This window comes from Hylobates moloch, unplaced genomic scaffold, assembly GCF_009828535.3.
Source record: "Hylobates moloch isolate HMO894 unplaced genomic scaffold, HMol_V3 SCAFFOLD_16, whole genome shotgun sequence".
In the NCBI taxonomy this organism is placed as follows: domain Eukaryota; kingdom Metazoa; phylum Chordata; class Mammalia; order Primates; family Hylobatidae; genus Hylobates; species Hylobates moloch.
Window position 1 is genome coordinate 30,747,847 of NW_026652291.1, and position 14,250 is coordinate 30,762,096.

A 14,250-nucleotide genomic window follows, 5' to 3' on the forward strand; every position below is an offset into this window, starting at 1 on the left:
AGCACAGCTTTAGAGAGTACAAAGTACACCCACGTCCAGGTGCTCAGCTGAGACTCACAACAGCTCTTTGAAGCAGGAATTATCAGCCCCATATTGTGGACGAGGCCACTGGCACACTGGTGGAGACATCTCAGCGAGATGGCATGTGTCCAAGGTCATGCAGCTGAGATGTAGCAGAGCTGGCGTCAAACCAAACCAATCCTTCTGCCCCCTACCCCGTGCTCTTGCTACTACCCAGTAGCTAATGAGCAGGGGCTCTGAGCAGATGGTAGGAGCAACCTGCATCAGGTGGTTGGAGTGGGGGGCGGGGGGGCTGTTTCTAGAATCTCTCCCAGGCCTGCCCATTCTGAGTTTGGTCCCTTCCCAAAAGTAGGCGTTTTGTGTGGAAAATCTGAGCAAACCTCTGTTGACTATTCTGGGGTGGAGTGAAGGGAGAAGGGTCTCAGCTAGGAACATGGGGGGATTAGGGGAACAATGCCTTTTATTTCTTGCTTTTAAAGCAATTTCAGGAGTTTTCTTCCTCTTTTGGCGTCCTGCTGACTCCACAGAGCCGAATACCCTAAGCTGGGACTTTCCACCTCTCTAATGCTCAGTGAAGAGCGGGCCGGGGGTGTGGAAAAGAAAGGGTCCCGGAGGAGCCCAAATTATGAATGGCTAAAGACTGGCATTGGCAAGCGAGCATGAGGAGGCTTCGTCACAGTGTAGTCTTCGGTTGTCTGAGGGTACTGTCCCAGGGACTGGGGAGTATTCCGTCTTCTGCAGATCAACTCCCGGAGACTAAATGTGGACATCGCGGTATCATGCTTGATAAACGGACCAATAATCAAGTGGAGATTCATTAGAACCACATAACCATACTAGGTTGATTTCTCAAGTATAAGGCCTGGTCTGTTGCCCAGGCTGGAGTGCAGTGGCGCCATCATGGCTCACTGCAGCCTCAAATTCCTGAGCCCAAGCGATCCCTCCCACCTCAGTGTCACAAGTAGCTAAGACTAGAGGTGTGCGCCATCACACCCAGCTAATTTTTAAAGTTTTTTTGTAGATATGGGGTCCCACTATGTTGCCCAGGCTGTGGAACCCTTGGACTGAGGCAGTCCTCCAGCCTCAGCCTCCTAAAGTGCTGGGATTACAGACGTGAGCCACTGCACCCGCCTCTAGGATCTCTACTGTTGAGGAAAAATTGGAGGCATCAAACTCCAAGGGCAAAACATGAAGACTCGCTGGCCCACCGTGGATGGAGGTTTTCTCTCTTAAAATTCCCACAGCACCGCATGGAACTGCCTCTCCTGGAACCTCAGCGTTTCCTTCTTTGCTCTAAGCAATAGCCTCTGCCACTGGAGATTCTGAGATGGCCAATTTCCTTTTGGATATTTAAGTTTTGAAATCGTGCTCATTTGGCATAGGAATGTTTCACTCCAGTCTCCTTTAAACAAAAGGACACACCACCACGACTGCCGCTCCCTCCCAAATGGTCACTGGACTTCATGCACCAGTAATGTTTCCAAAAATATCTTAAGTACCAGCATACGGTGGCCAGCTTTTCATTTCTCCAAGTGAAGCCATCAGGAAAAAAACAAAAAACAAAACTAATTACCACTTGTCATCACCTTTAATTAAAAAGAACATTTTAACTCCAAAAATGTAGAAAAGACATCATCTCAAAAGACACTCTTTAGATGGGAAAAATATAGCCTATGAAAAAGAAACAACCCAGGAAAGTGTTTCTTTTCCTGACTTTATGGCAGACCAGTAGAAACTGTCAGAACAGTCCCATTCATAGACAGGCACTGGAAGCCACCATCATGGACCATTTAGGGGTGACTTTTGGGGGAGTGGAGAGAGAGGAGAGGAGTCTACATACTCCAATCCCGTAATGCAGACACTCAGCTCAAATACAATGCTTGATTTCCGTGAGGAAGCCAGGTAGTTCCAGGCATCTTGCTGAGACTTGTGAAAACAAGAGGGGATGCGAGTGAAGCCTGCGAGAGCTGGTTCTAAACCTCCAAAAACCTGAAACTTGTTGGAGGCTCTGCCTCAGCAGATCGGGCCTCTGCACAGCATCCTACATGGTTAATTCAGAAGGGTTACCTGCCTGAGGAGATTTTTCCCACCAACACGTCTGGCTGGTTTGGAAGCCTTTTAGAACTTGATTTACTAGGCTATTATATACTAAATGCCATTTCCACAGTTGCCCCTAACCACTCATTTCCCATGAGCTGTTTGTTCATTGTACCAACCTAAGTTTGCCAGCCCTAACCCTCACTGACGACCTAATTCCTTGCTTGAAAAATGGTTTCTAGGAATGTGGGAACCCCCACTGGCCAGGGCTTCCCCCTCTGCAGGGCCCAGTCTTGTTCACCTTTCTGCGCTCAGCACCCAGTCTGATCAAGATAAGGTGCTCACTAAATGTTTTCGGAATGTATTAGCAAGCGATGCAGAACCAGAGCTAAGTGAGTTGTGGTGAGCCATAGGGGCTTGGCTCACAGGGTTTGGGGTCTTGGATTTCTAGACAGTGAAAGATCTTATTTTATATATGTATTTAATTTCAATAGCTTTTGGAGTACAAATGGCTTTTGGTTACATGGATAAATTGTTTAGTGGTGAAGTCTAAAATTTTAGTGCACCTATCACCGAAGTAGTGTACATTTTACCCAATATGTAGTTTTTTATTCCACAACCCTTCCCACTCTTTCCCTTCTGAGTCTCTAAAGTCCATTGTATCACTCTGTATGCCTTTTCATACCCATAGCTTAGCTCCCACTTGTAAGTGATGACATGTATTTGGTTTTCCATTCCTGAGCTACTTCACTTAGAATAATGGCCTCCAGCTCCATCCAAGTTGCTGCAAAAGGATATTATTTCATTCTTTTCTATGACTGAGTAATATTCCATGGTGTATATATATCACATTTTCTTTTTCTTTTCTTTTTCTTTTTTTGAGGCGGAGTCTCTGTCGCCCAGGCTGGAGTGCAGTAGCACCATCTCGGCTCACTCCTAGGTTCAAATGATTCTCCTGCCTCAGCCTCCCGAGTAGCTGGGATTACGGGCACCTGCCGCCACACCTGGTTAATTTTTTGTATTTTTAGTAGAGATGCGGTTTCACCACATTTTCTTTATCCACTCATTGGTTGATGGGCACTTAAGTTGGTTCCATATCTTTGCAATCGTGAATTGTGCTGCGATAAACATATATGTTCGGGTGTCTTTTTGATAGAATGACTTCTTTGCCTTTACTCAGTAGTGGGATTGCTGGATTGAATGGTTGACCTACTTTTGGTTCTTTGAGAAATCTCCATACTGTTTTCCATAGGGGTGGTACTAATTTACATTCCCACCAGCAGTGTATAAGTGTTCCCTTTTCACCATGCCTGTGCCAACATCAATTGTTTTGTGACTTTTTAGTAATGGCCATTCTGGCTGGGATAAGGTGGTATCTCATTGTGGTTTTAATTTGCATTTCCCTGATGATGAGTGATGTTGAACATTTTTTCATATATTTGTTGGCCATTTGTATGAAGGATCTTATTGTTAATGTGAAGGATGGGCTGTTGTCAGGGCTCAGGAGGGGAAGGATGGAAGCTAGACTGTTTTCCAAAGGCCATCCTCGGGGCAAGGACCACACACTCAGAGGTGGAAGCTGCATGACCTTCCTCTCACCCACGCCAGGCTTTGGGTCTCTGTGGCAGAGAGGTGTGGGTCCATGTGGGAAATCACTCAGGCCTTCCCATTCTATTGCCTCCCTAAAAAAACCCCAAGGCTGAGACCTGCCCTGGGCACATCTGCTTCCTCCATGTTCACTAGCACTGGCGTGGCTGCTGGGCTGGCCCCAGCTGACCATGTTTCCAGTGGTGGTGGTGACAGGGGCCTGGCAGGTGGTCAGGTGGGGACTAAGTATGCTTGGGCAGATGGAGGAGTGGCCAGGCCAAAATCCTGCCGTGGTGGCAGTTTGTGTTTGGGGAAGTGCTCTGGATTACAATTCTCTGACATGGTTTTACCTAGAGGCCTGGAGCCTGCCAGGAAGAGGTGCCTGGGCACGAAGAAAAATGCTCTGGCCTCAGAGCCCAACTTGTGGTTGGAATGCTATTAAAACCTGTTATTTCCCACACTCTCTGCTGATAGACTGGTCTTGAGTGCCTTTGGTGCACAATGTCCAATTTATTCATCCTTTGTGTCTCTGGTCAGCATCACCTCCTCCAAGAAGTCTTCCCTGACTTTCCCTAGTCCCTGCCTCAGCCTGGGTTAGAGGGTCCAGCTGACATAGCACTTGTCATATAACCTGTGTGTTCTACTTTCCGTGTCAGACAGTGTGCTGGAGACACTATCACAAGCTTCACACCTGGTGAGTGCTCTACGAATGCTCATTGGATAAGCCCATGAGCTGACATACATCCTCCATCATTATTTAAAAATTCTGTGTGGACTTTGGAATGGTGTGTGGTCCTGGGGTCTCCACTGTCAAGGCCAATTGGGATGTGCAGTTTCTCAGGGCAGAGTTCCCAAGGGTGCATTTGGTGGCTGACTTGAAGCCAACAGATCCACTTTGTTTCCTTATCAGCTCTGGGCCAAGGCTCAGAGATAGTAGAGAGGAAGAGGAAGAACCATGCCCACCCTTCTGGGAGTCAGTGGGGGTGGAAAGAGCCTGGGCTTCTCAGTCACACAGAACTGGATTTGAATCCTGGCTCCACCATTAACTAGCTGGGTGACCTCAGGCAAGTCTCTTAACCTCTCTGAGCTTCAGCAGCATTATCTGTAAAATGGGAATCATAGTCACACCTGCTGCATAGAATCGTTGAGAGGCTTCAGTGAGGGCGTGTATGCAGAGCATGGTGCCAGGCCTATTGTCACACTCATCAGATAGTAGCCGCCATAATAAAAATAATAATCATCGTGTTATTGTTAGGCATATGTTAGGAGCTAAAGATACAAACAGGTGTAAGAGACAGTCACTACACTTCAAGGGACTGACTATGTGAGTCAGGAAATTGAGACACATGCATAAAAAAAAACTAATAGCAGCAGCCTCGCGCAGTGGCTCACGCCTGTAATCCCAGCAATTTGGGAGGCCGAGGCGGGTGGATCACCTGAGGTCGGGAGTTTCAGACCAGCCTGACCAACATGGAGAAACCTCGTCTCTACTAAAAACAAAATCAGCAGGGCATGGTGGCGGGCGCCTGTAATCCCAGCTACTCGGGAGGCTGAGGCAGGAGAGTCACTTGGACCCGGGAGGCAGAGGTTGTGGTGAGCTGAGATCGTGCCATTGCATCCAGCCTGGACAACAAGAGTGAAACTCCATCTCAAAGAAAAAAACCCAAAAAACAAAAACAACAACAAAAACTAATGGCAGTATGCAGGGCATGCCCAGTGAATGGCAAACACGACAAGTGTTTTTCTTGTTAATTAAAAGAGGGAGCAGCTGCTGAGAGGTGGGTGTCCAGCATGGGGAAGTGCGTCCTGAGGGAACAGTAGGAGCCAGGTAAATGGAGAGCAAGTGGGAAAGAAGAGAGGACATAGCACATGCAAAGACAGAGAGAAGATGCAGCAGAGGCTACCTGGGGCCACAGCCAGCAGGCCAGCTCGGCTGGAGCATGTTGGCTTAGAGGAATGTTAGAGGGGATGAGACCAGGAGGGTCTTCAGTGCTTGTCTATGGACTTGAATCCTGAAGACATCAGGGAGCCATTGAAGGTCTCTGTGACATGGGCCAGGTGGAATTTTGGAGGTGTTTATCCCGGCCAGTCCCTGGTTTGGATTCTGGTACTCTTCTCAGAAAGGAGAGTTCAGCTCACAAAACCCAGGCACCTGGTCTGGGTAGCTGTGCCTGGTAGTTTCACAGGTGCACTTAGGATCCCTGAGATGACAGGGTCTGTGTATCTGCCTCCTCTTCCTCACTGACCTTGCCTACACCCCCTCCGCCACCAGACCCTGGCGTCCCTGGGTCTCTGGCAGCTCCTCAAGTACGCCACGTTCCTTCCAGCCTCCAGAGCCTGGTCTTCGCCTCACCCTCTGCTTGGGAGACTGCCCGGGTCTTTGGGGGTTCATTTCCTTTGCATGCTCCCATCTGTCTCTTCAGAGAGGTGCCCTGGCCGCCCTATCTGAGTCTCCTGGTTGGGCCTGGACCCCTGCATCACCTGGGTTGTCTTCACAGCCCTTGAAACTGCCTGAGGCCACATCATGCTATTGTTTTCTTGCTTCCTGTTGGTGTCCTTTACTCGACCGCAAGCCGCAGACGGACAAGGACTTTGTCCCAGCAGTGCCTGGCATTCACTAGGGCTGAACAGCTATTTGTTGAATGAATGAGCGACAGATAGATGAGGCATTGGGTTTCGAGGGTGCAGTGTGAGCCAGACCATGCTTCCGGGGCTCACACATGTTCCCCAGTGGAGGTCCTGGCGGGGGAGGGGCAGGACTCTGTATCCCAGTGTGTGCCTCTGCGTGGAATGTTCCCTTGGCCATTAATCATGGGATGTGGCTCTGGACTTTGCAAGGGGATGAAGGACAGTGAAGAGAGGAGTCAGCCTGGGGAGATGGTGGCTAATGCTGCATAGGGCTAACCGGGAGGAGGGCCTGGTTTCAGCTCCACCTTGCCTCCGGCTAGACCCACAGCCCAGGAGGCAGAATCCAGAGAGAGCCTGAGCCCTGAACAGACGCCCCACAGAGTGGGGCACTTACCTGGCCGGCAGCGGCTGTGGTACCGGCAGCTGTTTTCTGGCCACCATGCTTTCTCTGGCCGCAGTCGGGAGTTCTGCCTTGCTAAGGAGGGCGGGAGATGAAGAACAATGGGAAGGAGAGGAGAGACTGTCGAGCTGAAGATGCCTTTGAAGGACCCTTAGAGTCCTCCAACCTCCTTAGTTCACCCCTCCCATGATTTAGGTGCAAATAGAGGCTCAGTAAAGTCAAGACCATATAGCTCACAAGTGACAGGAAAACCCCAGCAACTCAAACCGCTTGAATTTCAGGCCAGTGTTGGGCCCTTTCCCACAAAAGAGACTCATTCATTCATTCGTTCGCTCCATGTTTACTGAGAATCTACTCTGTGGCAGTCCCTATTCTAAGTTCCGGAGCCGCTGTCTGTCCTCAGGGGGCTTCCAATCTGATGGGAGTGAACATTTCAGTATAGACACAGTGTCAGGTAGTGCACTTCCTCTTCAGGGTGTTCTGCGGGACGCGGTGGTGTGAGCCACTCTGCAACTGGCCATATAGTTTTTGGTTGTCCAAAGATCAGAGGTGAACATGTCCTGGGGGTCTGTGGATGGAGGTGGGAGAGACATGGGTCAGGGAGCCCGCTGAGGCCAGGAGAGTGGCTTCCTGCTTGAGCAACAGGGTTGGCAGCACTCAGGAGGGTCCTTCTGACGGGAGGGTGTGGGCAGCTGTGGTCTCAGCACCCTATGGCCACTGCTGTCACCTCTCTCCCTGTGTCCTCAGCCGTTTGCCAGCCGCCGTGCCAGAACCGGGGCTCCTGCAGCCGCCCTCAGCTCTGCGTCTGCCGCTCTGGTTTCCGTGGAGCCCGCTGTGAGGAGGTCATTCCCGACGAGGAATTTGACCCCCAGAACTCCAGGCTGGCACCTCGACGCTGGGCCGAGCGTTCACCCAACCTGCGCAGGAGCAGTGCCGCTGGAGAGGGCACCTTGGCCAGAGCACAGCTGCCAGTACCACAGTCGCCGCCCGCACCACAGTTGCCGCCGGCACCGCAGTCACCACCAGCCGAGTAAGTCCCCTTCTCCATGGGGCTCGGGGTCTGGGGCTCAGTCTCTTTCTGGAGGGGCTTCTTCCTTCGGACCGTTTGGTGAAGGCTGGTGGAGGAGGCCGCAGAGTCCTCCCTTCCCTCCTCCCCACCCTCCTCGGCTTTCCCTGGCATGGCCAGAGATATGAGCAGGAGAGTAGGTGTTGGGGCTGGCATGGGTTTTGCCAGGCTGGGGTGGAAAGAGGAGGAGGGAAGCGAAGTATTTGCCCTTGAGTGTCTGAAAGAAAGCTGAGGAGGGCGTGTACCTGGGACCATGGCCTCTCGGTTCACAGCCTGGCTTTGCCATTTCCCAGGTGGGCCACCCCAGGCGAGTCACTTACCTCTCTGTGCCTTGGATTCTGCATCAGTAAGGTGGGACAATGATAATACCTGTGTTATGAATTGTCATAAAGATTAAATTAGTCAATATAAAGAAAGTGCTTAGAACAGTGCCTGGCACATATGGAAGCTCTTTATACATATTCTCCCACACCCTATCCTGACCTCCTCCTCCTCTGCCTGTGGCCCCTGTGATGTAGGAAGGACTCCTCTGCCAGAAGAAGACCCTTCAGTTTCCTCAGCACCCAGCTTCAGCCTCTCTCCTTAGAGGGGAGAAGAAGGAGCATGTGAGAGAAGGGAGTAAAAAGAAAAGTGAACAAGGGGAGTGTTCATGGGCAGGATTCCCTGGCCTGCTTGCCAGCCAATCTGGCTAGTTCAGGACAGGAAATCTGAACTTTATAAATGAGTCCATTTCGAGGGGACTGTGTTTTCCTTTTCGTTTTTCAGGTTAGTTTTTCCATTCACTTCCTACTTAAGAAGTTCTTTCTGAAATGTTGTAACCTTGCCTTGCTGAACTAAAGGGAAAGAGGATTTGCTCTTTCAGAGCCCAGGAGAACCAGAGAGAGCAGGCTGACCTTGAGGTTAGGTTCCAGCAGGAAAGGTCAGGAGAGACTGGCTGATTTGGAGGGAGAGCAAAGAAAGGAGGTTGAGGGTGCCCAGGAACTCTGAGAGTGGGTGAGGTCAGGTAGACCAGGATCTTGGTGAGCTGGGTTCCGGGGCCCTGGGCACCAAAGCAGATGTTTTCCAACGGCAGCTAGGAGCAGGAAGAAAGAAAGGATGGACTCAGGTCAAGGGCCTAGGGAACTCCAAGGTCAAGAGCAAAAGAGCTAAACCCTGCAGCCAAGGCCCAGGAGTGCCGCGGCAGAAACAAGGAGCAGAGCTAAGGGGTCCCATGTGGATAACAGTGAGGGCCTAGGATTGGCAGTGAGCAGGTGGGCAGTGCCGGTGCCTTGTTCTGATCAGTCCCAGCTGAGGGTCCTAGGTGGTAAGCCTGGTGTAAGGCACCTGGAGGAATACTAGAGGTGCCAGCTCAAGGGCCAGCCAGGGCCGGGGTGGGCAAAGAGTCCTTCCAGCGGAGCTTCCCCAATCTCTTTCGGCTTGTGGGATTCATTTATTTATGATGCACTGATCCCATGTGGGTGTGTGCTAGGAGTGGGGGTTGCTAGGCAAGTCACTCTGCCTCTCACAGTCTTGAGTCTTGAGTCGGGGCTGTTTGAAGTCCCCTGCTGCATCTTCCCACCCATCTGACTCCTCCCCATTCTTCAAGGTGAATCACATTCACTAGGCTCTCTGGCCCCTGCAGCACTTACTCTCTGGCATGCATCCTGTGCATCTGTGCCCTGCACCCCCAGCCGCTTGTAGACCCAGTGGCCTGTGCTCTGGATTCTCTACAGCCCCCCTGCATAGTGCCTGGCCCATCAAAAATGCTCAGTCCATATTTGCTCTGACACTGGGTCCAAACTACAGTTAGCCTAACAAAAGGGCCCTCTTGGCACTGAACCCTCAGCCTGTACCTGCAGCCAAGGGCACCACCCCATGTGTTGCTCAGAGGGCAGGAGGAGGTGAGGCCCCTGCCGGTTCCCACGGTGGGTGCTCCATCTTTCCCTAGTGCAGCACTTTTCACCCTGCCTTCAGATGGTCTGTCCGTTTGCTCACTAGACCGGGAGCTACCCGAGAGTTACCCGGGGCTCACAGGGACTGTGTCCTGCTCATTCACCAATGTGTCCCTGGTACCTAACACCATGCCTGGCACACTTCTGTGCTCAATCGGTGTAAGTTAAATGGATAAATAAATGAGGCTAGGTGATGGGGAGAGGGGAGGCTGAGAGGCCAGGAGGATGGGCAGTGTGAGCCTTCCATCCCCCAGTGAAGGTTTCCTGTGTGTGGCAGGCAGTGGAGGGCCAAGGTCCTGGGTGCGGTCTCTGGCCCACAGCAGGGCTGTCCTCTTTGACTTCCATAGGCTCCCTGGCCAGGTACTACTGTGATGTTCTTAATGAGCTGCAGCCTCCAGGCCAGCCTAGTCTCTCTGTGCCCTGGGGCCTCAATGCCATGAAATCTGGGAGTGCCCTACTGTTGGCCCAGCTGCTGGCCCAGCTGTGTTTTGCTTTAGGAGGCCAAATCCTGCTTGCCTGGTGGTGTCAGACATTTCCTGTGACCTTGGCCAGGTTTCTCAAGCAGTCACTGGCCTCTCTCCTGATAGCAACTTGGACAGGCTCTGTGTGTCCAGAGAGAGGTGGTGACATGACACAGGGGGCATTCTAGGAGTTGCGGAGGGAAATATCTGGTGAGGGGAACACTGCAGGGATTGGTGATGGCCAGAGGCCCTCTTCAGGAGAGCAGGCAGAGACCGAGAGACTTGTGTCCCGGAGGAAGACCAGAGGGAGAGGCCAGGAGTGTCTCAGGCAGCAGGCAGGGTGCCCTACAGAGGGCCAGACGTGGACTGATGCTGTCCAGCTGTTGTCTGGGCTGGCTGGAGGGGCCTGGAGACTCCCTTGAGCCTCATGTCCTGGCTTCTTCCCCAAGGCTGGGCAGAGTGCCTGCCTCACCTGGAGATCAAAAGCCAGGCAGCCGGGAAGGGCCTGGAGAGATGGGGAGAGGGCTGGTTACAGGAACCTGCAACCAGCAGGCTTTGGAAAGCATTGGTTTAAAACAGCACTTCTCAAACTGAAACCAGTAGGTGAGTCACCTGGGAACTTGTCAACATGCAGGTTCTGATTCGGCAGGTCTGGGATGAGCAGCTCTAAAGTGGTCTCACGGGATGCTGATGCTACTGGGCCAGGGACCATATTTTGAGTAGTGAGGGTTACAGCCTGGGCTTTGGTGCATTCTAATTCTGGATTTAGCACTCACCAGCTGTCTGTCAACAGGCACTCATCCTAACCTCTCTGAGCCAATAGTGTCCACCTGATAGGATGACAGGAAAGATTAAATGAGACCATGTGAGTAGAACACTTAGTGTGGTGCCTGATATGAGTTAGTGTTCAATACACGATAGCTGTCAATGGGGAGGATCTCTTTGCTGTGAGGACTTGGGTGGATGGGAGGAGGTGGCAACGAGCAGAAAGAGGAAACTGGAGTGTGTGTGTGTGTGCATGTACACAGAACAGGTGTAGATCTGTTCTGGGAAGAAATCAGAGCCCAGACTCAGCCTCAGGAGTCAGCAGGTCCAGTAGTGGCTTTGGCTGGCTTGGGATACAGTTATTCCACCAGGACCATTGTCACCAGCCCTAGGGAAGAGGAGGTTAAGGGGAGGTGTCAAGCATGGGAGGGGCCTCCGCTGGGTTTGCTCCTTGTCCAGACCTGAGGACCTAGAGGCTGAGCCCTGGAAACATCCTACACAGGCTTGAGGAGAATCACTTGAACCCAGGAGGTGGAGGTTGCAGTGAGCTGAGATCGCACCATTGTGCTCCAGCCGGGGTGATAAGAGTGAAACTCCGTCTCAAAAAAACAAAACCCTAAGCAGGCTTAGTCACAACATGGGCAACAAGGGACCTGAAGGTAGTGCTGAACCCTGAGTGGGGTGGCTGGGGTGTGTCTGGGGAGCTGTGACCCCGTGGTGGTGGCTTCCAGCAGGCTGCTCCTGCCTGGTCACTCCCTCTCCTCTGGATCTCCTCCTCTCTGCACACCCCACCTCTTTATCCACTGTATTCTTTTTCTACGGCTGCCATGCCACACGATCACAAAATTAGCAGGTTAAAACAACACACATTTATTTCTGTACGGTTGCATAGGTCACACATCTGAAACGGGTCTCACCAGGCTGAAATCAAGGTGTCAGCAGGCTCCTGGGGCTCTAGGGGGGCTCAGTTTCCTTGCTCATTCAAGTTATCTGCAGAATTCATTCCTTTGCAGTTGTAAGACTGAGGCCCCATTTCCTTACTGGCTGCCACTTAAGGGCCATATCAGGAGCTGCCCTCATTCCTTGGCTTGAGGCCACCTTCCTCCATCTTCAAAGCCAGCAGCAGCAGGTGGACTCCGTGTTTGGATCTCCCCTCTGCCTGCCTCTTTGGCTGTCTCTCTCCCTGATTCACTCCCTTGCTTCCCTCTTCTACTTTTAGGGGCCCATGTCATGACCCTGGGCCCACCAAGATAATCCAGGACCATCTCTATTTTAAGGTCAACTGATTAGCAACCTTAACTCCATCGGTAATCCTAATTTCCTTTTGCCATTTAATATAACATATTCAAAGGCGTAACCCCAGGGACGGAGATCATGGGGGCCAACCACACCCACTCACTACAGCACATTCCAACGGGGACCCTTGTCGAAAGTGGAAGAGCTCCCTCTTATCAAGGGCTTGCCACAAGGGTGGCCCTACATGATCTGGCCCCAAAGCCTTTCTGACATCCCCAGTGTCCACCCTTACCACTCATAGCCCGTGTTCATCCTGCTTCTGCTCCACCAGCTGACTGTATCTTCCTCAAACATGCTGGAGATGCTCCCACCTCAGGGCCTTGGCACTTGCTATCCCCCTCTCTGGAGCCCTGGAATTATTATTACTTTTTTTTTTGAGACAGGGTCTCACTCTGTCACCCAGGCTGGAGTGTAGTGTCACAGCTCACTGCAGCCTTGACCTCCTGGGCTCAAGCAATCCTCCCATCTCAGCCTCCCAACTAGCTGAGACTACAGGTGTGCACCACCATACCCAGCTAATTTTTGTGTTTTTTTATAGATGTGGTTTCACCATGTTGCCCAGGCTGGTCTCCAACTCCTGGATTCAAGCGATCCTCCCGCCTTTGCCTAAGTGCTGGGATTACAGGCGTGAGCCATTGCACCTGGCCCCTGTGTTAGTTTTCTAAGGCTTTCATAACAGACTGAGTGGCTTAAAACAGCAGAAATTTATGCTCTTAGAGCTCAGGAGCTGGAAGTCTAAAAATCAAGGTGGCAGGATTGGTTCCCTCTGAGACTCTGAGGGAGAAGGTTCTATGCCTCTCTACTAGCATATCTGTTGGCAATCCTTGTTCCTTGGCTTGTAGCTGCATGACCTTGACCCCACCTCAGTCATCAAATGGCCTTCTTCCTTGTGTGTGTCTGTGTGTCTCTGTGTTGTCTTCTTCTTATAAGGGTTCAGTCATTGGATTTCGGGTCCTCCCTAATCCAGTGTGACCTCATCTAAACCTAACTACATCTACAAAGACTCTATTTCCAAATGAGGTCATATTCATAGGTCCAGGGTTAGGACTCACATCTTCATGGGGACACAATTCAACCCGCATCAAAACACTCTTCCCCTCACACTCCCGTGGCTTCTTCTCCCCTTTCCTTTGTAGTGGGGCCCTCTCTGTCCACCACATCTAAAACCATGCCCTCCACACCCTCCCCACCTCCCACCTGGCATTTTTCTCTGCAACACTAACATCTTAGGTATTTTGCCTGTTTATTTGAATTATTCTTCTTCTTACCCCAAGAAAGTGTCAGATGTGGGAGGACAGGGGTTTTTCTCTCTTTTCTTGGATGATATCTCTCCAGCACCTCAAGCATGACTCAGCCCATTGTAGCGTTGAGTAAATACATGCCCAGAGTAGGGTTGAGTCAATTAGCTGTCTACACCCATTCTGCTTTACGTCTACAATTGGCTGTCTACACCCATTTTGTTTTACATCTCACAGCTCCCTACAACAGGTGGCCAGTGTTGCCGTTCTGTTGGTGAGGAGAGGCTCAGAGAGGGGAGGTAGCCTGTCTCAACCCCTTCCCAGCCTGGTGTTTCCAGCACCTGTCCTCTGCCTACACTAATCTCTCTGAGTTTTTGTCTGTGGGGAGACAGGGAAGGGCCAGGGCACCAGGGCAGCTCTTGTTGGAGGTCCAACCTCAGGTGGTGAGTGCCAGGACTGCTGGGCGCGTGTGGCAACATGTGCCTGCATGTGGGTGGTCACTTGGGCAGAGGCTCCCTACCTCAGAGCAGAACCTTGCCTTGCCTCAGCTTCCACGGCTCCACAGGGGCCCTGTTGGCACTTTTTGGCATGACCTTTAACCTACTGCTGCTGAGAGTGAGCCCACGGGTTTCCCGTGGCAGTGCTGCCCGCCTCCACCCAAGACCTTGACTAACTTTCCTGTTGGGAGCACAGGGACTCTGCTCCCAAGTGGGTGGTCTCTCTAAGTCCGAGGGAACGGAGGGAACTATCAAAAGATTGCTGCCCCAGAGCCACTGCCGGGGAGACCCAGGCAGCCCTTCCTAGGGGCAAAGGTGCAGGG

The 14,250-nt window shown here is 51.7% G+C and overlaps 1 protein-coding gene across 1 annotated transcript in view; it reads left to right on the plus strand.

Annotated features, from left to right (window-relative positions):
- LTBP2 (latent transforming growth factor beta binding protein 2) overlaps positions 1–14,250 on the plus strand; it is a 111,632-nt gene that overhangs the window by 18,261 nt on the left and 79,121 nt on the right. The window contains exon 3 of the mRNA XM_032135089.2: positions 7,421–7,703. Within this exon, the coding sequence (XP_031990980.1) occupies positions 7,421–7,703 (283 nt within the window). The remainder of the gene's footprint in view (positions 1–7,420; positions 7,704–14,250) is intronic.